The sequence below is a fragment of the Apteryx rowi genome, unplaced genomic scaffold (genome assembly GCF_003343035.1).
Source record: "Apteryx rowi isolate R43461 unplaced genomic scaffold, aptRow1 scaffold_691, whole genome shotgun sequence".
In the NCBI taxonomy this organism is placed as follows: Eukaryota; Metazoa; Chordata; class Aves; order Apterygiformes; family Apterygidae; genus Apteryx; species Apteryx rowi.
The window spans coordinates 316,684-343,579 of NW_020450973.1; the positions used below are offsets into that span (position 1 = coordinate 316,684).

A 26,896-nucleotide genomic window follows, 5' to 3' on the forward strand; every position below is an offset into this window, starting at 1 on the left:
AGTACTACAGGGATGGAGAAGTCCAATTAAGTTATTTGTGAGTATTTCTCTTCTTACAACTGATATTTCTAGTTTAAGTAAAATATTTGCAGTTTTATTACAATCCTGTTGCAAATACATGTGAACTACTTCTATCTCAAAATAGTTTGGCTAAGTTATTGAAACATTGGACTTGACTGATTACTTGACCTGCTTTTATTGGCAATTGTCCATGTGTTTAACTTTTTATGTTCATTTTTGATTCTGCACAAAGCCAAATTGCTCCATTTTTTGTTAATTACATTATTTCAGCATTCGTGCTGCAGTGGGCAACTTTGGCACCCCTAGAAGCCACATTCAGAATCTCATTCAGATTCTGCTGAAAAAAGATCTTCTGTGCCTAAACGCCTTTTTGTGTTTGGTTGTTCTCATTAAAAATATTACCTTTTCTTGGAAACATTATTTATGCGAGTGCAATTCCTTTTAGAGATTGCAATTAAACCCATTCTCATTTCTGTAGTAAAAAACATCGGGTATCCATATGTCAAAAAATATTTTTAGACTTTTGGCAAATCAGCTTTAAACAGGGACAGAATCTTGTTTTGCGAGAGGACAAGACCTCATGAGAGAGAAGTTCGAGCAGGAATGGTGACTCAAAAAAAGCGAACAAAAATGGGAGAAACACATCCAATGAAAAAATATAGAGCTTCTTTTAAAGAGCTGATAGCTGTGAACAATAAGTTCCTAAATTTTCAAATGTAAGTTTTGAATAATTTTTCAGCCTTGTACAATTACAGTTGGAGCAGAGAGTAAAAGAAAAAATATTTAGTCTGTCTTAAAAGCTTTGATTTTTAAATCAAATTTGAAAATATATCTGTAAATGTTAGGGGTGCATAAATTCTAATTTCTGTACGCTTGGTTTTGTGTTTTAAGGAGATATTTGATAAGGAAATTTATGGACTTTAGATGTCTTTTATGACTTTCAAATTTGACAGGTCCATTGCTGAGGTGTGATAAGAAGAGGGATTTTACTAGCTATTTTTCCATATAAACTGTAAAAATCTGTGTCCCATGTAAAAACTCATTCCCTACCTCAAAGGGAATGCACAGTAAAGTCACAACGTTGTTCCCAAGAGTTCTTTTCAGCCTTGGTTGTGTTTAGAGTTTCTATTATAAGATTATTCAACCCTTGCCTTAGACATCCAGGAAAACACTTTGATTCCCGATGTAATTAGGTACAATAAAATACTCATTGCTGAATCAGTCAGGCAAACTTGCTTAATTTTTTTCAGAAGAATTAGCATACAATGGTGGAACTTCTCAGGCGAAAACAGCTGACCTGTTAAAATGGATGAAGTAAGACCATGTTGAAATCATTCTTTTCTCTGTCTTGGCTGTATTTTTTCTTTCCTTTCTTTTTTTCTCTGTGTATTGCTTTCATTAAAGACTTTGTCTTGTGCATCTTTTTTTTCTCTATAGTAGACTGTTCCTGAGTATATTTATAGACAGACTTTTTCAACTCTGTCCTTCCAGCTCTCTCCTTTCTTAACTTCAGTTCTTCTCTTTCATAACTAAGAGAGTAGCACACAGCTCCTCGTAAAAACCCCGCTTGTTCAGTTGCTTTATTTTGGGATTATGTGGCAAAGAAAGGAAGTTTGTCTTTTCAAGTTCATCATCAAAATGCTTAGATAATAAAGGATTCGAATGCTCTTTGGAAAGATCTGTAAAATCACTACTTGATAGTCATTATTGCTTGTACAATATTTGCATGGACTTTTAAGAGCTTAACAATTTGTTTAGCAAAAATAATGGACCACAGAACTGTGCAGGAAAAATCATAAATATACCCACTGTTTATTGGTTGTTAGGCTTTGAAAGGACCTATGTAATATTCATGAGAGCCATTTGTTTCCTTGATCTCTCCTGTACCTCTTCCCTATCAGATTGGCAAGCTATAATAATTGTCTATATAACATATTTGCTAATCTCTCCACTAATGAATAGACCTTCAGATGTGATGTAGCATTTCTGGTGGTATGCATTTTTAGTAGCTAAATAATGCTGTACAGCCTGCGTTACTGACCACATACAATTCTGTTAAGGCACAATTCAGTTTTGAAGCAATGGAAATCTGAGTCCTGGCAGTACGTGGAAGATAACATAATTAGAGAAAGGCTAGAAAATGTCAGGACCATGCCCATGAAGAGAGCCATGTGACAAATAACCAAAAACAGAATTACAAAAAACTAAAGGATGAATCAGAAGATACCTTCTTTATTTCTGAAATAGGTCCTTTGTGCCATATGAATAACTACTTGGTTAAAATATTGTTAATTAGGAATATTAAAGACATCTATTTTAAGCTATTTTGCATAATATTGATCTACTCTTCTCCCTTTGTCTTACATTTTGTATCTCTTATTTTGTTGTTTCCTAGATATTTCTTTTTCTTGGCTCATTCAGTCTTAGCGTCTATCTTGTAGTTTCTAACATGTAATAAGTAGCTGAATTTTCAAACAGCATTCTAGTCCATTTCTTCTTGCTCTTGGATATCAGGTTTGGAAATATCTAATCACACAATGTTAACTTATTTGCAGACATTTGTATTTTCATGGAAAGTAATTGCTCACTTCAATGAGTGTTAATGCATGAACTTTATGTACTCCAGAAAGAGCCTTTTACATTTGAGACCGAAAATTTAGCCAGTAGTAATAAATAGTTGCTAAATTCTTCAACACCAATTTTTCACGTCTTCCAAATATTTGTTCAAAATAATAAGCTATTTTAGAGATATGAGGGCAAACAGTACCTTCAAATCAGTGGAGTTACATCTGGGTTAGCTTTGTCTGCACAATTTAGTCAAGTCTGTAGTAACAGCATTTTTGAGATTAAGGAAATCATGTAATTGCAAACCTTAAAATATCAAGTTTTTTTTCCCATCATATATCAGGGTTTTTTTTTCTTTTTACTCTGTGTCTTCTATAAACAAATGTCTTAAGGAGGAAGTTCATAACACTGACTGAGAAGTTCCTGTCCATCTTTCCATGGGAGATGAGAAGAGGAAGACAGTGTTTTACCCAGTTCGGGAAATAAACTGTTATAGTCTCCTACATCTTAGGGATCTCACTGGGAAGCTTGAACCTATTCTATCTATCTGCTAGACATTCCCTTGTTTCCTAAATTTGAAGATGGCAGACTCTGTCAAAACCTACTTAAAAACTCTATCCTCTCTTCTCAGGAAAAAGACTTGTTTCCAAGGCAATTTATTTTATGTAGGCACTGCTAGATTGTCAAAGCATATAAATTAAAAATTTAGAGGGCATTTAAACAGGTTGTAATTCTGTCTTTGAGAGTTAAAAATTATTCTGCCTTTTGTTCATGAATGTAGACAATTCCTTTATATTTTAAGGAGGGAAGGTTGTTGTATTATTAAGTTTTAATTAGATAATACTGCTCAGCCCTGATAACACAAAATATATAATAGTTGTTCTGACTGCATATGCATAGGTAATTTAATTATTGTATTTGTCCACGTTGGATTTTTCTATTCTACTTCAATGATACCAAATTCTTTTTAATTTCAAATCAGTTTGATTTATCATAAACTGAAACGTAGTTTTACTTTGGCATATGCAAAGAAATAAACCATACAAAAATGTACAACAATATTCATTTGAAAATAATAATATTTTGTTCAGATGATAGATGCTCTTTTGCTCAGCGCTGTCTTAAAATACACCATTCTGTAAATATGCTTCATGAAAATTCATCTGGATATTTTTTATTTAAATGGAGTAAATTTCAGTTTACTACACAGCAACAGGGATTTCAACTGGTTGGTCTCTATGTATGTGTATCTCTAGTTGAAATGTTGGCCATTTGGCACATTTTCAGAAAGCGGCCATAGGCAAGTTAAACTTTATGTTTCTTAGAAAATTTAATCAGATTATTTTTATACCTCAATATCAGAGTATTGGAATGAGATTCAAGATGCTTTATATATTATCCATAAATGTTTGAAGAAAATTCAAATGTAAGCATATATTTGATTGATAGGTTTATCTGTTTGATAATTGTATGTTAAATGTGCATTTTGCTATTTACCTCACAGATCGTGGATATAGTTATACATCTAATTTCTTTGTGGAACTATTTCCATTGCATATGCAAATACAGTAACTGCAAGCACAAATTACCATAATTGGCCATTTTATGTGCAATTATCTGATTTTCATACATAATTGTGGTAATTGTACATGGAATTAGACTGCAATTGACTATTCATTTCTATGCAGTCCTGTCCATGAAATATTGAAAATTTGTGCTTTTGTAAAGAAACTCTAATAAATTCTACAAATAAATTCTAATAAACTATGCTTGTGATTTGGGGTATACCACAGTACATAAAAATTGCTTTGCCCTGTCTTGTATAAAAGATACATTAGAAGTCACTAGAGCACAGAAAGCATATCAAAGGTGGTCGATAGATCATTGACACAGACATGTAGTATTGTGATAGCACATATTTTTTGCTGAATTTATGGTCTATGTAATAGAGGAATGACCATGGTGGTGGACTGAATAATGCACGATTCAATTACTCATCAGTTACATAGTCACAGAAACACAGAATAGTTGTTGGTGGAAGGCACTTCTGGAGATCATCTTGTCCAACCTGCCTGCTCAAGCTAGAGCAGGTTGCTCAGGACCGTGTCCAGTCGGGTTTTGCATATCTTGAAGGATGGAGACTCTACAACCTCTGGGCAACCTGTTCCAGTGTTCAACCGCCCTCACAGTAAAGTGTTTTCTTGTGTTCAGATAGACATCAGGTAATACCTGCCAGTGGATACGTCTCTCTTTTTCTTGGCTGTTCTACTTTACAACCTATTACTTGCAGTTTAGCAGGAAACATATTGCAGTCTCTGGGGATCTCAAACTTGTGTGGTGTTGCAGACACCTGAAGACTTTATCTGCGACATGAGTTTATCTGAAGTTATTGATCTGTGTCTTCTGTCTCTTAGGTTCACCTGAGTCATTTTAAATCAGAAGACAAGATTAAAGTGAGAGCAGTGTTATTAAAACCACAAAGCAGAGATTTAAGTTCTTGATTATAAAATTAGAAACACTGTTACTGGAGAGAAAAATACCCTCTTTCCCCCTTTCTAGATATTACAATGCTACATGGATTTTCTTACCCTAGCTACTTTTACATTTTCAAAACTGTTGCAAAATTTTATAAATCATAGAACAGAAGAAGCATTCAATGAAGGTACTTTTAAATTTACAGTATCTACTCTATTTTAAGTCTTCATAGAGACTACAAAAGATATATTAATAATATAAATGGCAGACAGAATTCAGAGAGCTCTGTATAAATTAATTCTTCCTCTCTGCCTGAAGTTATTCGTGTGTTTGGGATTGTAGGTGTCCAGCCAAAACTGGCAAAAACAATTAAAGATGATACTGCTTATTCCCAATATTTATTAGAAGCTGGGTATGGATACATTTAACCCACAGAAATGTAGGAAGTTTATTATATAGTCTTTGGAGAAAGACGAAGAACCTTGTTGGGTTTTTTGGAGGGTTTATAAAGCAAGAACACATACAACCCACAGCATACAAATATTGGTATGCCTTAAAATGCACTTATATGTCTTTCTGGAGCTCTGGGAATACTACCTGCTTATGTGATAGGCAAAGTTTTTCTAATATCTTCAGTCTAATATCTATTTTGCCTGCTCCCAAGGTTTGATGGTTGTCTTGATACTAACTTTTATAGTGATATAAGAAACTAGCCTAATGTTTGATACATTTTCATTTTACAGTTTTATTAATAAACTGCTATGATTTAAAAACAACTCTGCTGGCAATAGGGACTTAAATGTTTGGGTATTTCTAAGTGAAGGACCCTGAACTATGATTTCAGGAGCAGCTTAATCAAGAAAGAGGTTACAGGTTTCAGCATATCATCAATGGCAACAACGTTTTTTGGTGTATGTTGTAAAAAATGAATTGAGAACAATGTCAACACACAGGGGAACTGATCTGCTTGATGGCCACAAAGCTGAGATATTACTGCATTATTAGTAAAAAATTAGTGGAATCATTCTGAAGCATTTAACATATATTAACATATATTATATTGCATACCCTAGATTTGCAGTAATCTCACAGAGGCAATTTAGAAGCAGAGCCGTTCTATTGTGTGATTAAACAGACAATTTTGTTTTGTTTTAACAGAACAATGAAAATGAAACAGCATTGCATTGTGCAGCTCAATATGGTCATTCAGAAGTAGTTGCTGTTCTGTTAGAAGAGCTAACAGACCCTACAATAAGGAACAACAAACTAGAAACACCTCTAGATCTGGCAGCACTTTATGGGCGTCTGCGAGTCGTAAAAATGATCATCAAAGCGTATCCAAACCTGATGAACTGTAATACAAGGAAACACACGCCTTTGCATCTCGCTGCACGTAATGGCCACAAAGCTGTTGTACAGGTGCTTCTGGAGGCTGGAATGGATGTCAGCTGCCAAGTTAGTGTGCAATTTCTTTCTCCCCTTCTTCCTTTCATTCCTTTATCATTAGAATATGTTTCAAATGAAACAACTTCTTACATTTTTCTTTTAAAATACACTTAAAATGACTTTGTGAGAAATGCTGCAAGGTGATATATAAAACAGACATTTTTTACAACCTAAGTGATGTGTTCATCCAATGGATATTATATCTCAAGGAAGATCCAGGACTTTAAAGTTGAGCATATATTTTAATGCTGTCTTGAGACATATAGATGTAGATACTCATATCAACAATCCACATAGATATAAGTAACACTATTGACTTTAATGAAGCTAAGCTGACTTGCTAAATCTGTGGCCCTTACTTAACTGGGCATGAAAATCTGAAACAATGTTTGAGTGACATCTCATTTCCCCAGGGTTATCCCATTCTAAAGGCAAAGTTATAGCTGCTAATACTTTTTATTTTTCTGCTTTTTTAATGCTTGCTGTATAATTCTAAAACAAAATTCTATAGCAATACACTCTTGCAACTACTGACTCCAACATATTCACCATTTCCTGCATATAATGCTATGCACAATAAGTTACAATGGTGTAAGCGGGATAACTTTGAATAAAAGGGACAGCATAGATGGGAACACAGGCAAGTTACAGGAGCAGTAAATTTTATGTCCACTTCTTCATAGCAGAGAGTGTCCAAGCCTTTAATTAAAGAGGAAGAAGGAACTGATTTTGTTATGTGTGAAGTCTTCCCTCGTACTTATAATTTCTCTTGGTTTGATTGGCGGCACTGAATTTTAGGTTAAAAGGTATTTTTATCTTCAGATTTAAAGTAGCTTTCTTGCTGTCTGGGCAAAGATAATATTCTTTAAATTAAGGTGGTTTCTGCTTTATGTGTATTTTCAAATTAAGAAAAACATAGTCATGTCTATTCTAGAGTCGCATCCAGGCATTCTTTATCAATAGGTATTCTAATAAATCTGGTGAACTTTGAGTAAGATTTCTAACTATTTTAAGCTTTAGGTACATTTCAGTCAAACACCTTGGTACACATAATTCCTTTTTATATATAAAAATTACACCTGGATTCCTCGCACTGTACTACTGCAAAAGAATGCAAAGTGGGAAAAAAAAGATAGATTAAAAAACCCAAGCAAAACAAAGAAAATATGAACAATGCATTTTAAGATTAAAAATGGATATTGAATTCCTTGAATGCCTTCAAAATGAAAATGTGATAAAAATTATTTTGCTACTTTTATTAGCTCCGTATCTTCTAAGTTAGCATTGTTATTTGCTTCAAACTGTTTCAAACTGAAACACTTTTTTATGTGCTTTGCCTACTTTTGTATTTGTCTACTATTATGCTTGCATCTCCAGCTGCAAGAATTTTGGTTTTAATTTTTTTTTGGTAGCAAGTGAGGTGCTTGCTTTCTGTTTCAGCTGTCCTTTACTGTTATTGCATCTTCAGTAAGTTAGAGAAGTTTAATGCTAAAGCAACAAATAACAGATGCTTCCAATATATGTTTCTAAATGTATAATTTTTTCTACATTTCCTTTCTGTCTCTAGCAAATGGATGGGGAAAAAACAGAAGGAAACTGAACTGATGCCTGAATTGATGCATAAGAAATAGAATAATTGAAGAAAAATAGTCTCTGTCATGGCAACTTACAAACTGATGGTTACATGAGGGTTGAATATTACACAATGCTTTTATGAAATATGTTCTTCCTCTTATGTAATCTAGATAATTTTAGCACTACTGTGAATTTTCCTGAGCCGTTTCTATCTATAGTTATACCAAAGTTTTTTCACTGGTCTTTTAAATATATAGTGGCTGCAAACTTTGTACAATAACATGTCTTTTAAAGAAGAGATGAGAGATTCTCTTAGTAACTGTGGTGTTTGCCATCTACACTAGAATCCTAGGATTATTTCTCTTTTTTGTCCTTCTAAGTTATTATAAGTTATTCATATTCTTATTTTTTCTTAGTCTTAGGCAGGGGATATATATATATGTATATTTGTACTAGGTCATCTTCTGTTTCTTCTGTGTTTGTCCTATTTGCCATAAGGAAATAACATTTATTTATTTCCTCAGCAATATCCATTTTCTCCATCAATATGTTCCTTTCATTCTGCATCTTAGCATACTCCCAAGCTGGCTCTGTACATATTGTTAATTTACTATTTCTATAACCTCTGAAAACTTATTTGTTGATGATTGCTGTCAGCTCATTAAACTGAACAGAGCATACAATATCAGCCTGTTACTTAAAACTGAACTCAGCTGTTTTAATATTCATTAAATTGCTCTGCATCACTGATTGGGAAAGAACAAGATACAAAATATAATCCCATGTGGTAAATTAAATAGTACACATTCATACACGTTAAATAAACTCAGCTTATCAGCAGTATAGAGCTCTCAGAATATAGAAAGACAATTATAGAAGCAGCCTATCTGCTATCATTCTCTGTAATTGTAAATATTTATTTGTTTAAATGCAAAGTTTACTTTAGCCATTTTATTTTTCTCTTCTGTACTCCCTAAGCATTTTTAATCATAGCAAATATTTGGACTAATAATAGACAGCATCTAATTTTTGATTGAATTAATCACACATTTTATTCATTTCCCAGGTCTATCCAATATCCTTCAATCTGAAATTATTTAGAAGTGGGCAATACAAATCTGCTTCATCTCTTTATGCTTTGAAGTGTTCATTTTAATTGAAACATATGAAAAAAACACAGGTTTTGGTGAGTGGGCCCTTAGTATAAAATAAGATATTGCACAGTTCGGTGTGTTTCATGTGAACAGTAATTTTATAATTGTGAAACTCTTCACAGCTTAGCTCCTTCTGCCTATCCAACTTTTATCTAACCCTATTTGCCTTCCCTGTCTGTTCCACTAATGATGGCAAATTCCATTGCTGGTCACCATAGTTCTTCTGGAAAGAGCTATGCCCCTTCCTTCTTGCTGTCACAATGTATGGAGGATATTCCGTAAATGAATCTCCAAAGCTACCATCCTGTCCTTCAGATCATCTCTGAAATTAAACCTATAGTAAACTGCCTATTAATAAGGACTAGACAGGTGACCTAGTTACAAGTTCTTTCATATTTACATAATGTTAAAAAAATCTCTAATTAATAAAACCCTTAAGATTGTACGTGAGCCTGCAAATTATACACTTAGTTGATTTGTGTATCCTGGTGTTCCTACTGACAATGTCCTTCTATCCCTGCTTGTTTTGTGTGTCCAGGTGTGACACTGTGCCTGTATTTAGCTGTGAGCTACCTGGGGCATGGACCATTTTATATTACATGCCTAGTACAATTAATTCTGTAGTTCTCTATATTTGATATATAGAAAGCTTAAGTCAGGGAATTGATATGTAGTCCATTGGTGCAAACTCAAGCAGACTATCTCACTACGTTCATGAAAAAACATAGGCATTTTTTGCATTAAATGGCATTGTGGAAGAATTTCTAGATTTAATGGCAGTGTTTACTTTGCCAGGAAAATATGATCCCAAGCAATGAAAACTTCAGGAAATAAAACAGAGAATATTGTGTATAAATCCTAAATTTGCTTGCTGTAGTATAGACAACAGAAAAAATATTAGCACATCTGTACATTATAAGTTAAAATTTTTTACACTTAAAACTGTAGCACTTTTTAAAATAATACAGACTATAGAAATTATTTGCAACTACATTTTTAATACTCCAAATTTATGTAACATGCTGTACTGCACCAGAACCACCCCTTCTGTGATATCTTCAAGTAATCGTCCACATGTACATTTACAAGGGTATATGTATCTACTCTGTCAGTCCTCCCAGTATCTATTCACCCTGTTTATCCTGAGGCTCAGCATTTTCCCTATGTTAAAATGGAGTTTGGTAACTGGATTCTCTGATAATAAGGAAATTTTTGCCTTCTGGACAGTTTTTTGGGGGGTCAAGAGGAACTGATTCAATCATTAGGTATTCACTATTACCATAAAATCCTGCCTAGAACTTTTAAGATTTATTGTAGCATTCATCTGTGTGACATTTCATGCAGGATTGCACATCTCCATTTTACTAGACTTTCAATCTCTGTATTCCCAGACTGATTTTCTTTCAGTTTTCTGGTAATATTTCCTTGCTTAGTTAGACAATCACCTATATAGTGGACAGGTCAGTCCATAGATATATTATATATTGCCTTTCAAAAGTAAACCTCACTTCTGGGATATGACATTTATTAGGATTGTCTGGTAGCTTGGAGTTGTAAAGCAAAGACTGCCCAGGAACTCAGGGCTGTGCAGAATGCCTGTAAAGCATTTCAAAATCTTGTTAAGATATGATAGAAAATATCACCATACAATACACCAACAAACAAGAAAATGCAAAATGGCAAAACTGTGATTAGGCCTTGGATTCCTCTCCCAGCACCATGAATTGCCTTTGTAGACGGCTTAAGTTTCTCTACTGTCTTTCAGTCTAGCAGAGCTCTGGTTCATTGTTATAGAACTATCTTCTGGCTCTGAAGTTGCTCTGAGATAGATTTGTTTGCCTTAGACATCAAAAAGGAATTTCCTCTTCTCATGTTAGTCATCATTCCATTTCTTAGGAGATGTATTCTTTGATAAAGGCAACTGGTACCTGCCTTTCCTACAGTCCTTCAGATTTAGGGAATTTTGATCAATATAAAGGACTGCTGCCAGTTCTGAGAATTCTGATCTCAGGACCTTTTCCACATCTGACTGAGAAGTCTAATGATCCTCTTCCTTGTCCTCAAAGTTTTTGATTCAGCATGCCAGAGCACTAATCCTCTTCAGCCTCAGATCACTCCACAGCAATGAATTCTAGACAGGTCTTGTCACTAAACTATATCTCCCTTTTGCCAATAAAAAAGGTCCCTTCTTAGTGCTAATACGGAAAGATCTGTACAGCCTCAGTCAAGGCATGTCTGGTTCCCATCTCTGCATTCCATCCTCAAAGGGACTAAAATTTAGTGCTCAGGCCTGTTAAAACATTTGAACATCTGTGGATTTCATCGTGAGTCTATGCATCACATCACTGTAAGTATTATCCTTTGTGAGGGAGACATTCCTTTTCTCTAAAAACAGTATCACAGAATCACAGAATGGTTGAGGTTGGAAGGGACCTCTGGAGATCATCTAGTCCAACCCCCCTGCTTAAGCAGGGTCACCTAGAGCACGTTGCACAGGATCACGTCCAGGCGGCTTTTGAATATCTCCAGAGAAGGAGACTCCACCACCTCTCTGGGCAACCTGTTCCAGTGCTCTGTCACCCTCACAGTGAAGAAGTTTTTCCTCACGTTCAGATGGAAGTGTCTGTGTTTCAGTTTGTGCCCGTTGCCTCGTGTCCTGTCACTGGGCACCACTGAAAAGAGTCTGGCTCCATCCTCTTGACACCCTCCCTTCAGATATTTGTATACATTGAAAAGATCCCCCCTCAGTCTTCTCTTCTCCAGGCTAAACAGGCCCAGCTTTCTCAGTCTTTCCTCACAAGAGAGATGCTCCAGTCCCCTAATCATCTTTGTAGCCCTATGCTGGACTCTCTCCAGTAGTGCGATGTCACACAGTCCTCCAGATGTGGCCTCCCAAGGCTGAGTAGAGGGGGAGGGTCACCTCCCTCGACCTGCTGGCAACACTCTTCCTGATGCACCCCAGGATACCATTGGCCTTCTTGGTCACAAGGGCACGTTGCTGGCTCATGCTTAGCTTGTTGTCCAGTAGGAGTGATCCATTATGTTTGATTGCCAATTTTGGTGTTCCTCCCTGATAGGGTACCATGCCAAGCTTCTCCCCAATGTGGCTTCCAAATTTCACTTTCATATGAAAATAAATCTGTCTTTCCTACTGATAGGGAAGTCTCTTTATGTTAACAGTACTAGGTCCATGAAATATTCTTGAGACTTATTCGTGTAAATGACTGACCAATCCAAAGGCCTGTCATTTCCACACAAATACCAAAGAGGATAATAGGCTGTGTCAAAGCCTGTTATGAGATTGCTGAGGTCAAGCCTTTTTCAATAATCAGGCCTCTAGCTATCTGTGGCTTTTTGGAGTACTGTTTCCATTCCCAGTAATTGCTGAGCAAGACCTGAAATTCTGCATGTGCCTCTGTGGTTGCACTACGTCATTTCAGAGTCATCCAGTGTTAATGTGGGTCACAGTTAGTGAATAACTCCTATAGATACTGCTTGAGTAAAAGAAACCAACTCCAAGTAAATCTGAATATTCTTGTTCAGAATAACTGGCTGTGGATGTCCATATGAATTGCTTCTGAAAATTGAAATAGATTAGAAATTGTTTTGAGATACATTTCATAGTATGTTCTCTTACTGGCATCCTTCTCCTCTACATTAGAATGTTGGTATATCTGATGTGCTGGATGTAAATGACATTGGGCCTACCTTCTGTGTCTATGTACTAAGTATGAAGAAAGATGAAAAGTGAGCATCCCTGTTATGGACATAACAAGGAATTTTCGGGCTCAGTCGGTCATATATACACCTACTGTGTGCTCACATCCCATCTCAAGATCTCTGCTTATTTCTAAATATCCTGCATTTGCATCTCTGTAACACTGGTGCATTCTGATACAGCTCAAAATAATTAATCACTGTGTTATTTAGAGTAAAAGTATTTTTTTTCTCCTGAAAGTCTTTCCACCATAGCAAGAATGACACTGATGCATTTGGATAGAAACATGGCAAAAACAAATAATTCAACCAGTAAACCCTTTAACAGCTGTCCAAAAATCAGGAACACTCAAAATCTAAATTATTATCCAAAAGAAGAAGATGAGCCAGAGATTCAGTGAGTGATTAGCGATTTAACTATTGCTAAAACTATTATTTCGAATGCATTCTCTTCAGATTCTTCAATAACAGTTAATAGTATAAAATACTAAGAAAGGTAGCTTTTTAAGAGAGGCAGTTTGTTTTCAGAACTGTAAGTTTTATTTGACCGAAATTCCCACTGACTTCACAAACAATTTTGCATCACAGAAATCTGCAAAATCAGGCTCACAGATATTTAAGGCAGGATTTAAATGATCTAAACATTGCTGGACATGCCTTAGGGCATCCAAGACATCTGCATGGAGCAGATATAATGCAGATGAAATGGAACGTCAACTGGAACATCAACTGGAGGCCAAGTGGGATATCCCAGGGTATCTCTTGCTGTCCAGCTGAACTGAACCCCTAGGGCATGATCCAGTTTTAGACTGAAACACCTAAATGCAGATGTCTCCATGTAAGCTCGCTGTATGTGCTGAACAGCTCTTTATGTTCCACTGGCTGTATTGACTAGATCTTCGCTGACTATAATAGGAGCCTGGAAATCTTACTCAAGTGCAGGTATCTTAATCAGGAGTTGTATTATACGTCTACCATATTTTCTTATATAGTTGTTAATTTGTATGGTAGGACTGACAACATTTATGTTGCTATCATAGATAAAGGAATTATTTTAGAGTAGTATTTGTTCTTGCCCATTCAATGTTTTTTAAATGTAGCCAAAATAGAGTGAAAAAAATGCTCCTTTTCTAAATGTATTATTTTCAAAAGTATTCTTTGGCATTTTAGATTTGTATTTCAAATGTCACAATATTTTTTTTTCCTAGACAGAAAAAGGGAGTGCACTGCATGAAGCAGCCCTATTTGGAAAGGTGGAGGTAGTACGCATTTTGCTTGAAACAGGTAAATCTAACATCCAGGAAACACTGAACAAATATTCTTAATATTGCTGATCTGATGTTTGCCTCCTCAAGTTTTGGTCATATAAATTACTATTATCTTTTTCAGCTTTTGCAAATCTAATCACATGTACCTCTGCTTAAAATAGTGTTCTTCTAGAATAAGAAATTACTATACACAAAGAGAATAAAAGGAACATTTTCACTTATGACTGAGAAATTCCATATATGACTCAGTGTATGGCAAGCTCGATACAAATTTGAGAATAAAATGGCTACATAAAGTTTTATTATTCACACTGAAAGACAGCCAAGAATATTTAGGTTCAGCACAGAAAAAAAGACATTACTCACCCATTTCTTTTTTTCTTCCATTCTTTGGAGTCTGTGATGGCCTGTGTGACCTCTAGGTTTTACAGCAGTATAGTCTCCTATTGCTCTGCCTGAACTGACCTGTGCTGTCTATGAGCTTTGTTCCCAAAGAGCTTTGTGAAGGAAAGGTTTGACTATATGTCATTGCTCAGAAGTGACAGTGTTATTACATTATGGAGATTCCATACACTCTAACGCTTCATTTCCTATTTTCCAAACACTAATTTTTAGTTGTTCCCCCATGTATTAAAAAGAGGTGAAATACCACTGTGCAGTTCTAGCTTTTTATTAAGCAAGATTTGTGGGATTTAATTTCCATTTAAAAAAAATTCAGTACACCTATGTACCAATGCCTAGTTCTCCTGCTCCACTGCTATTAGCTATCTGACCAAGGTCATCCAAGCTACAGGATGCACTGATTACATATTCAACCCTTTGGTGCTCTAGTAATATTTCATCTCCCTGCACAACATGTTCATCAGAGCTTGATTATTCTCTCCTCTGTTCTTCTCCTTATGGTAAAAGAGGTATGAGACATGTGGGTTGATGAGTGGGATAAGATGAAGAAATAGTTTAAGGGGAATTTGCCGGAACATGTTTTGAAAAGTAGAGAGAACAATGATGTGGTGCACCATGAGAGGAGGAGTCATCCAACGATTCCAATAGGGAGATTTTAGATCTTCATACACTGCGATAGTCTTTGGTCAGAACTTATTTCTTTGCAGAAGCTTATTTCTTTGATCTAGATGCCAGAAGGCTTGTCTTCACATTTATTTCCTTCACCTGAGCTATTCCTAACAAACACACCATCCTGCTTACTCCTCCATTTCCTGGATAAACTTAGAATGACTATAAAGAAAAGGGAAGGCACCAGGTCTCTCAGAGTTGCATTTTTATTAAAAGGGAAAGAGAACAGGGATATAGAATCCATCTACAACATAAGAGTTTCAGAATTTTTGCAAGTAAATTATTCATCTAAAAAACTGTCTTAGATAAAGGAGAAAATCAATGAAGATATCCAGAAATAACTTCTCTGAGATATGCTTCTGTTTTAGTGGAGGTTCTCATTGATCTTCATTATCAGTGCTTGTGGGCTGGTGCAGTGTAAAAGAAGGTATGTCCCACTCACAGCTCCTCATCTGAATCTGAGCTAGTGCGTACCTGATCTGAGATCTACTTTCAGAAAAGAAAGTCTTTCCAAAATGCTTTCCTGTTTGGAAGAATAAAATGGAGGCTGAAAGGGATCTTCTCATGCCCTCAGAAAGGCAGGGCCCTTTTATACTAATTCACCTAAAAGAGGGAGGAACAGAGAACATCACAGAAAGCTAGGAAGCACTTAGACCACAGATAACTAATACTTCTCACAGACCGGTACACACTGTAGCCTCTGTCAGATCACAACTGTACTAGACAGTGGAATAGAGCCTTCACCCTGAACTCCTTCAACCCCAAGCTCTCTGCAGCATTCCCCACCTGCTCTCTCTCTTTCATCTATCAATCCTCCTTTTCTCTAATTCTGCTTCAGAAAAGACTCAGATGTTATGAATAACTATTGCAAAGGAAATAAAGATGTAAGTTGGTGTTTCTGGCTTCTGAAAATCAGCTGCCACAGTTAATTACACTAGCATTTTTTTGGCTTTATTTTCAATGAGAAAACAAGTACCTCTTTCCCACAAAATAAACTGGGAAACTCTTGATCAGGCCAGGAAATAGCAAGAACTGCAGCCATTTCTGGTGAGCAGAGAAATCCTTTAATGCTTCCAGAATGTCTTCTTAAGTCCTGCTTCCTCTGATTTCCTCTATTCAGTTTCCTCAGAAAAATCTCATTCTGTTTGTTAGGATCCTTCATGCCTCTACCTTTTATGAGCATACATCTAAAGTTTAAAAAAAAAAAGAAAAAAACTTCGTTCTAATTTTATAAGGCAAACATTCCAAAGTAGCCCCTGCTATGTAAAGGTGGAGTTTCGAGCAGGATTATGTGCTGCACATGTTCTCTGAGACCTACCCAGGATAAGGCTCTGATTTACATATATATGTTTATGTTCACAGTTTAAACCTAACAATTTTGTCAACAGTCTGAACAATCTGCATGGAAATCCTCTGGCTGTTCATACAGCCCTTTTATTACATATGGGTATTTCAGTCTCTTTGGAGTATGAATTTGGAACATGTTACCGTGAAGTACAAAACTAAGGTTAATAACTTTTTCAGTATTGCTCCCAACACACATACTGGTACTATGCACTAGATGCAATAAATCCCAAATGAATCAGAGCAGTTTGGGGGGAATTAGAATCTAGGCATGTAAAACAAACATTCAGAGAAATTCTTGATTTTATAAAACATTCTTTTTAGAAGGGAGTTTCTTAGGAACAGTCTGTTAAAATAATCCCAAATTTTGTTCAAGAAGCTTACTTTGTATTCCCTTGAGTTACAGAAACATAAAAACAATCCATGTCAGCCTATGAGTTTTAGGCTACCCAAGCTTTGAACAGAAATGGATGTTGTATTTCAACTATAGCACAGCTGTTACTTTGCTATAGTTGTAAAACTGCTTGCATTCAAATTAGATTAGATAAAGAAGTCTGATATACCACATTTATAATCGAAAATTTTTGGGGTTAAAAATTTCACCACAGGTCATTTTCTGTTTCAGGAATTGATACCAACATAAAAGACAGTTTGGGTAGAACGGTCCTAGATATTCTTAAAGAACATCCATCTCAGCAGTCACTCCAAATTGCTGCTCTGCTTCAAGGTAGGTTATATTCAGTCATACATTTATTAGAGACAAATCAGAATATCATTGGGGAAAACTAAGATATATAGTATTTTCTGCTCTTAAAATGTTTCATTATTCAAAATAGAAGTCTTTTGAATTAAAAGGACATAATTGTTGTTTGCTAGATACACAAAATTGGCTGGTTGGATGTCTGCATTTCAGAGTTAACCCCTTCCTTTTTCTGACAATAGACATTAGTATGGTGTGTCACTTACTTATAATTACTTTTTGTACATTCTTCATTATGAAATAATGTATTGTAATATCTTATTGCAATTCCATTCAGTTATGATAGTAAAGTACAACTGAAATGTCTCATCAGTTCATAAATAACAACCATGACTGAAAGATGATGAAAAATTTTCAAAGTATTTCATTATATTTTTCTCATTTTCTTTAAATTTCAAAAAAAAGCAATAACTTGTCATTGTACTGGAAATAATATAATTTTGTCGCACATATGTTTGTGTTTCTCATTTCTGATATTAGTTTCATGGTGTAAGACTGTTGAAACTCCATTATTTACTTCAATTTTATACTCCAGAAGATGGTAGTAAAGTGGTGAAACATGAGCTAGTGCATAATTCAGTGTTATGTATCATTCCTTCTCATGTATGCAATTTGTTATTTTGTAATTTTCAGATTAGTCTGTCATTAGCGGTGATTGATGGAGTTCATTGCAGGTATCATTGCTGTATCTCTACCTGCATTGATTCTTCCTATCTTTAAATCAGCGATTTTATATCAGTTCCGCGTGGTTCTACAGATATGCTGGCTAATGCTTCAGTCCCCCACACTGTATTTCCTGCTTAAAGCAGATCACAAGATGGTGTGATTCAGTTCATTGACTAGCAGTATATAACATATATAATATAATAGCTGTTATAATGTGCATTTATGATATTACATATAATATATATAATACTATAGAACAATATATATAATAATTATTATAAGCATACATTGTTTGTTTTAATGAACTAGCTTCCCATGTGGTCCAGATCCTAGAGTCAGCTGTGTCCCAGATAACTGGCAGAAATGGGCATCAAAAAGTAGGGAGCAAGATATGGGTGAGGGAAGCAGGACTGCCCCCTGTCAGCAGAAGAGAGCTCCCAATTTGACTCAGACCAGCTACTGAAATTTCAGCCTCTGTCCTCACTGAGCTGCAGTACAGAGCTACCACTCTGTAGAGGAAGAGGGGGGTATGACCATACTAATACTGCCATAGTGGCAGGAAACGGGTCAGTCAGAGCTACCCCATTTTTAGGCAGCAAAATCAACTATCCTTTGGATATAGATCCAAGCTTCATTATAGTGTTTCATTGCCAACTGAACTATAGTATTTCTGCATTGTTCCATCTTCTCTAGTGTGATATCCCTGCAGTCTCAACCCCATTGGTCAACAAAGTTTCTTTTCACCCACTTCCAGTGTCATTTCGATGGGTCAGTACCTGTCCTTAGTTTTTACCCCACACACAATTTAAGGGCTTTTTGGTGCCTTAACATGCAATCTTTTTAATAACAGTGCCTTCAAAGTATAAAGAAGGCTGCTCAGTAACTTCAGCTCATATTAGTGTGAGAAAACTGTGCCTATAGCAAGCAGCTGATTATTTTTGCTCTGTCTGCATTATAGTCAGAAATGATGTGTAAGGATGAAAAATATTTACAAAAATGCCATTTTGTTCCTTGAGAAAACATGAGGAGCCCCTTCAAAACTGCTCTGTCGAACCCATTTGAGATTCTTTTACATCAGCAAAGAGTTCACTGAAGCTTTAGCCATCAAAGATAAAGTTTGAATTGTGAGATAAAATTGAGAAACAAAAGCATGAGTGGCAGAATTCAGTACTAGCATTACAGATGATACTCTCCCTTTAAAAGCCAGATGAGTATATTCCCCTTTGAGGTATAAGCATTTATCCTGTTGTAGCTGAAAGATCAGCAAAACACTGGGATTTGGGGAAACTCAAATATACTGTAGTTGAGTTCTACTTCACTGGGTAATGAATTCCAAGCAAAGAAGGGGCAGTTGCTGAGAAAGAATTAATGGCGCCCAAATACATCCTGTTAATGGTCCTGTCTCCAGTTACTCTCTAAGAAGCCTTACAGATTGTGTCATTCATGCAGACTTACAGGAAAAGGAAATGAAATGAATGGTGTCAGTCAATCACTTGCTAGATTTTGCAAGAGTTTCTTCCTAATTTTTTTTCCTTCTGCAGACACAATGGAATTGAGTTGATTCTTTCACCTTGTTGCCAGGCTAGTGTAAGATTTTGTTCCCTAGCATTCTTATTAATTATTACCATTCCCCCCTCATGTTGTTATAAAACCTAATAACCTTAGTTAGGCCCCAGAGTGTCACTGTGCAGTATGTACTACTAACACAGAGCAAGTGTTTGTCCCAGCCCCATACCCTTAGCTTTCTAAATATGAAACAAAAGCTGAAAGATGCATGTAAACAGATTGGCAGAAACAAAGAAGGAAATAATGTGACCAGTATTACTGCTCTGTCTGATACGTAATATTCTATCCTGTAAGTAGAGGGGTAACAGAGTTGTAAGGAGAGTTCTGAGGGAGAATAATGAGTTGGTTTGAGGATATTTATGAGGAACTCCTTTGAAGGAAAAGAAGTTGCTCAAAAGTAGGAACTCATTTACTTCTTTGGAAGTGGTTCATGGAGGCAGTAATATCAAAGCTGTTCAGCTGATTCTAAAACCTACAGGACTGTCAGTCTTGGGTGAATAAGGGAGAGCTCTATTATCTTCAGTAACATAATGGTAATCCTGCAAGGCCTTCAGAATTTGAGAACCCTGGATAGAAGTTTCTGTTGGTGTTCTGCCTTTATTTTAGAATATTTACAATCTTTTGACAGATTATAGGTTAAAAAGAAATAGAAATTTTTGCCAGTGAGGTTTTGGAAGTGATCCTAGTGTTTCTATGATCTTTACATCCTTTTCCATCATCCTGAGAAAACAGTAACTGAAGTTCCTGCAATAATATTTTTTTGTGTGTGTTTGAAAAGTCTGCCAACTTTTTGGAGAAGTTGGGCCATTATCTGCTAGAAGGAGAGAAAAAAATGATGAGACCACTTTAAAGAGCAATCTGAAAAAGGCTGAGTAAACTATACATCAGCTGCATTCTTTTTTATTGTCTGTTAATTCTAGCCAGAATTATTAAAAATGACAGTTCAAGTTTAATTCTTCGTCTTTCCTATATCTCCCATCATCTTGTGTGTCTTGCTCAGGTCTGAGTGGTATTGAACTTAGTTTAAAATATTTATTACAGTTTAGATTCATTATGTTATAATGAAGAAATAGCTGTCTAGGCATTTTGTACTCAAAGAGCAAAGAATTAGAATACTGTGCCAAGTAAAGCTAGTTTACTGGACACATTTCTTGGACATAGTGAAATGACAGCATTCAGTGCTCAAGCAGTTAACAGTATTGGCACTTAGGGCTTTATAATTAGGCATTGAAGATAAAAGGGATGCTGCCAAGGCTAGTAGGCCTAAAATTAAACCGACCAGCTGTGTTTTAGCACATGTGAACGTGACGCAGGTGCATATTATACCATCTTTCAACTCTTCCTCCATAGCCCACTATGTTCTCTATTAGAATCTTGCTCTTTTACTATTTCTGGAAGCAGAATTCTTGTTATTATGAAAAAAGGAGATAGTAGATAAACAGATGAGAAATGACAAGAGCACCAGGAAGGCACAATAAGCATTGGTGCATAGACAATATGGAGGGAGATTTAATTGAAAGCTATTTCCTCTCTTCTGCTGAAGCTGCTAAAGAAACTAACGTTGTCTCTACATGTTATCCAATTATTCATAAATGGAAAATGCATAAGCAGCTGCTTGAATGGGAAGCAAAACCAGGACTCCTTTCTCCTCACTGCTTAAATAACTGCAGTGTCATTAGCACAGTCCTTGTTTTGTTTATTCTTGCTTTCTCTTTCTCTCCTACTCATTCTGTAGATGAGCAGATCTTCCATTCCCTTCAGTACAGATGCCTAGCCTCATGGAAGGTTGGAATAGGTTTCCAGTCTAGGATTTCTTGCTGCCTCATGGGATGAAAAGAATTGTTATCTTAATCCCCTTCTTTTCTGAGGATTTTTCATCTCCTTTTATAAGGCTATTGTGCAAAAGCTGTACAGTATTAACTATTTTTATTAATTGTTTTAAGGTGCTGTTCAAGGAAGATATTTCTTCTTGGGACTTGAGTTTTAGATACTCCCTTACCTATCTCAGAATCACATCAATATTTGGGTACTTGTTTCTGTTTGTCTTCCCTGAACACAGGCACAAATGTTCACTTACATGTCTATGTCTTAAGCATCTACTGATTTCAGGTTTTTCTGGGGTTAAGTTGAATTCAAGCCATTCAGAATTGTTCTCTGAAATTTAGAAGACTAAAGTCAGCCTAGCCTCAGCTCAAGTCTGTCACCTTAGCAGACCAGAAGGTAACAGTTACCAGCTGGTTCTGTATGTGGTGCTGCTGTAAAGAGAAGAGGAAGTGGGTTACAGGCACCTTGGATGGTCTGGGGATTGCTCCTTCCCAGGGGAGCAAGTGAGCCATTTCAGCAGGAGCTTCCAGAGAGCTCATGGGCTGAGGCAGGAAGCAATGGAACTGCAGGAGTCTCAGCCAGGTGCTGGGGGAAGCAGAGAACTGGGCCTCAGGCAGAGCCTTTAGAGGGTAGAGAGTGCTATGAAGATTGCTGCCTTTCAGGAAGACAGGGAGTGAAGCAGGAGTAAGGACCCTCCTGCAAGGACACAGGTTGCAGAGAGGAGTGGTTTATAAACCTGTTTTATCCCTCTAATCTAGTTACTTTAAGATTCTTCTATGTCAAAAGGCAAGTATTCAGATTCTAATCAAATTTGGCTTTTTGAATTTAAAAGCCTTTCAGTCTCTTCGTTCTCTAAGTTCTCTAAGGCTAATATAACCAATAGAACAGAAAGCATTACTCTAGAAGCCCAGATTTATAAATAAAGCAAAAATCTTGGCCCTCTTACCTGACTAAGGAATTAGGACCTAGAGGAGTTGAAGTTAAAGCAAGCTATTCTCTAGAGCCTAGGCTTTTACTGCTCTTGAAGTTCAGCAGTCACTCCAACTGAGCTAGGCTGTGTTCTTTTCATGGCTGAATTTCCTGGCGCTCTTTATTCTGAAGAGAGACAGCTGTGTTTTTCCACTTACATATTAACACTTTCCCTTCTGCCTGGCTTTGGCCTGAAGACTGTACAGAAACTGAGAAAGCTCTAGTGCCAGCCATTTGACCTTTCCAACACTTGCTATCTTCTAGGGTTTGCTCTCTACTAGGGTTTACTAATACTGCTGTATTTCCATTGCTATGTGACCACTCTTATACTATTACTTTTTGTGTACATAGCCCTATTTAGGGTAGGGCTATATTAAAACCAGATAACTGTAGAAAAGAATGCTACTAAATAAGCAAAGCTTTTTGGATTCTCGATATTAACCCTCACTGAATTGTAATCTGCTGTTTGAGTCAACAGATGTAACATACTCCATTCTTCCCAAGTCAACACAGTGAGGAACAGTCTCTGAAGTGTCTATATCAACATATGCTTCCCTCACCCCTCCCATGCTGGCTATCTGTGAAACAAGGAACAGGATGATGTGATACAAAAAAATGTTAAAAGAAGCATTTGGAATCTGATAGGTTACACTTTAACAGATTTTACTGTCCCCTCTCACAAAAATAGTAGTCTTTTCTCTAAACTCTGTGAGACCACAACTGGAGAAACTGTTCTGGTCATTAAGTGGTATAATTGATTAAGATTTTTTTTTTCTCTATTTTCTGTCTTTTTGGAGGAAAGTGATAGAATTCAGAGCAGTTTCTCAAGTACTCCGTAATCAGAGTAGATGACGAGAACAGTATAATCTTTTTCAATAAGTGTGGTCAGGTTTTGAAGATGAATTTCTAGCCAGCTGCAGATGAACAAACTTCTGTTGCTGGTAAAAGCATCCACTGTTTTATTTGTAGTAGTTTGTCTTTGACTTTTAAAATAGATCAAGAAATAATGCTTTTGTTTCAAAGCCTGTTTCTTTTATAGTTATAGGTAAGTACCTGGACTATAAGCTTCTCGTAATCAAATCCTTGTCTTTATTTGTCATACATATCAGGTAGAATTTTCAATAATATAAAATAAAGAGTAAAAGTCCCATAGAAGTCCTAAGTTTCAGGGGTTTCACTGTGCCTCTTAAAAGGACACAAGCTTCCATTAGTCACATTCCCTACCTCTACAGTGTAATATATGCTGAACCTTTTGTAGAGGTCTCCTGGAAGGAACCATGCAGTTTTTAAGTAAGTATTTATGAGACGTATGTTGAACTTGGGATTTCCTCCTCAGAACTAGCTTTCAGGTAGGTGCATTAGTCTGAAAGTGGGGCCTGACAAAGAATAAAAATACAGTATTTTTTTATATGCATATTAGACAGCAAAGTTAAAGCTCTTCACAATCTCCCCTACATTTTCTTTCCTAATAATATCTTTATTGGTCCAGTAATTTAACACTCCCACCTGGTAGAACTCCATTTAGCTTTGCTTTTGGACAGTTGCACAGTTATCAAGAGCATGTGTTCAGGCATCAGTTGCTTTTTCTTTTTCTTTTTTTGGGGTCTAGCCTCCCTTTTTATATCTCCTCCAACTCACGCATTAACTTGACAAATAATATAGCTGACAGAGCTAGAAAACATTCCAGAGTATTTCATCAGGCTACTGTGTTTCTTATGATCTCTTACTTACAGCTCATCTTTACGTCTTTGCTTCCAGCACTACAGGAGCAAATAATAGTCCCCATTGTCATATGGAGAAATGTATGACAGATGATCCAGGGGTCCATTGCCAGCCATCAGACTTAAATGACATCTTCAAAACACATATTCTTAAAAAAACCAACCACCTGCAAAGCATTCTGAAAGTGCGTGCTGTTTCTCTGCCATTTCCAATTTCATTTTCTCAGAGGCCTATTTTATCATAAATTGTGTTTAGTTTGGGGGTTTGTTATTTAATCATGAATAAAAGCAAGCTTAACAAGTGTGTCGTAGACTGTAGATACTAAATTGGGAAAATTTCACTTCTCAGAAACTCTTTCACTCTTTCAGTGTGATTTTGATGAAAGTAGTTGCAGTTTGCTTTTGTGTGTGCAGCACCATGTATTGCTGTGATTACCACCTGGTATTGGAAAGTGCGTGTCTAAGCAACTTCAGGAAATTAAGAAAGTGAAGATGCAGAATAACTTCCAGAACTGTGAACCAGTCATTCTGCTGGAAATCAAAATTGTCATTGCATAAATTAATTTCTAATTTATTATTTAATATTTGTCCTACAGTAACATTCATTAAGGTCTTGGTGTTTCATTGAGCTAGACTGTGTACAAACATATATGAAGATAATGTGTGTGCATATATATACACAGAAAGAATAGTAATGAAATTGAAATTTAGTTAGTTCATCATTTTATATTTGTCTGTTTTTATAAACATTTGCATGAAGGTGGGACTAGAGAAATTTCAAAGAGGAAAAGGAGGAAAAATTTAGAACACTTTTCCAGACTGCTAATTAAAATTAAGTTTTTGAAATCACATTCTTTTTTTCTCATGCACTATCTCTGTACCACAAACAGAATATTTGGTTTTCTTAACAGGATCAATATTTTTACTTTTTGTGCTCCTTGAATAAAAAATAAAATAAAATAAAATAAAAGACTCTTTCAACAATAAAAGTAGAACGGAACAGTTATCTAGATGTTTGAAGGAGTCAGAAAAGACACTGTGATAGTCACTACTCATTAAGCCTACAAGGAGATTTTTATAATGTTTTCAGCAGATTAGACGAAATAACTGGCCATTATAGTGTTTTATAATACTTTAGATAAATGATTTATGAATAATTGTAAGGTTATAATATGAAAAATTCAAAAGGCTTTCAGAAAAAAACAAAGTAGCAAATATACTTTTGATTGGAATAAAACCCCATTAAATCAGGAGTTTAAGTCTATGTATATCTTTAAATTGCAGAATATATGGAAACAGGAAATGCAAGTGTTTCAGAGGAACCCCCACTGGAATGCGCAGAACATCAGTCTTGCATTTTGTCCCCAGAAGTTTCTCCGTCTCCAAAGGCTAAAAGTAAATACATGTGCTCTATGAATGCAGAAGCTGTGTTGAAGTTCTCTTTAATATTACAATTACATCACTAACACATTTATACTAATATGCCAAATGAAAAAGAGAGATAAAGGAAGTTACTGGTATTGGGAAGCTTTTTCTCCACCGTGAAATAACTAGTTTAACTACATATATTGTAACCTGTGTCATATTGGAAAGGGCAGAACTGGATTCTTAGGATGGACGAGTCACTGATGGATTACGATGTGTTACATTGTTGATCTTAAATCTTTTAAATTTATCTTTCATTATGCATTTCATAATGAAGTATAACAAAAGCATGCTAGATATGCCAAAATATTCTGCAAACATTGTTCACATTCAAGTTACAGGCTCAATTTACTTTGTCTTTCCCAGTGAGTAACTTTTTCTATTGTGTTACATGTGGATGACTCTTTTTAAAGGTGATTTGGGTACTACTCTCCCATTCTTCCTGCAGATAAATCTTCTACCATATCTGCCATGTACCATGCCTATCACTGTTGCATGTACATGCTTCCACCTTGTGTTACATTCTCTGATTAATTGCATAAGACTTGGAGATCCATTCATGTTTCCCATTGGGATACTGAACAAACATATGCTGTAAGAAGATAAGTATTTCCTTTGGCATTAAAAGATCATTTATGGAGTCAACTGCTGTATGCAATAGAAAAAAGTCTGTCCTGAAATTAAGTAATAAATATTTTTTTAAAAAGTTCTACTCTTAAAGGTAAGGTCATGATCTCACATTCCTTGTTTCCACTTTCAGGGTGTAAATAATGTGATACATGCTAGCTTGCTTTTGCTTGTGTATTTTGTAATCTGAATCTAAAGGAAAGAAATTGTACATTATTGTGCTTCCTGTCCATCTGTCTATCATTCTTTCTCTAACAATCTAATTTCAAATAATTTAAACCAAACGCGGAAGAGGGATAGCAGTATCAATTACCTTCCTGTGACTTTCATGAAAATTGGTAGTTGGATAGAGGAGAGAGACCTTAATTAGTGCCTGCACTGAAAGAAGGGTAGGCAAAATTCATCTTTTATATATCCTTTTTGGCAGCAATGAGCTAGCCAGTTAGTATACACTTACTGGCAAGTCAGTCAGCACACTTGTAGTTCCTGTCGTAGCACACAGAACTCGTTCTTGTCCAGTGGGAAATAATGCAGAGCATAAGTGGAAGAACATGGGATTTTTGCATTGAGAGAGTGAGAGCTAGGGGGCAAAGTATAAATCTGTAGGTATAAATCTAGTCCTGTTTCTTTTTAAGGCAGTGATACATAATTTTGAAACAAGTCTTAATATTTGGGTCTTTAACTTCCAATTTTTATTTACTC

The 26,896-nt window shown here is 35.9% G+C and overlaps 1 protein-coding gene across 1 annotated transcript in view; it reads left to right on the forward strand.

Annotated features, from left to right (window-relative positions):
* The window catches only part of LOC112975826 (ankyrin repeat and sterile alpha motif domain-containing protein 1B-like), a gene marked incomplete at its 3' end in the record, with an annotated part of 178,553 nt that overhangs the window by 54,555 nt on the left and 97,102 nt on the right, over window positions 1-26,896 (forward strand). The window contains exons 4-7 of the mRNA XM_026086400.1: window positions 6,220-6,516; window positions 14,162-14,237; window positions 17,262-17,363; window positions 25,427-25,537. Coding sequence (XP_025942185.1) covers window positions 6,220-6,516; window positions 14,162-14,237; window positions 17,262-17,363; window positions 25,427-25,537 — 586 coding nt within the window. The remainder of the gene's footprint in view (window positions 1-6,219; window positions 6,517-14,161; window positions 14,238-17,261; window positions 17,364-25,426; window positions 25,538-26,896) is intronic.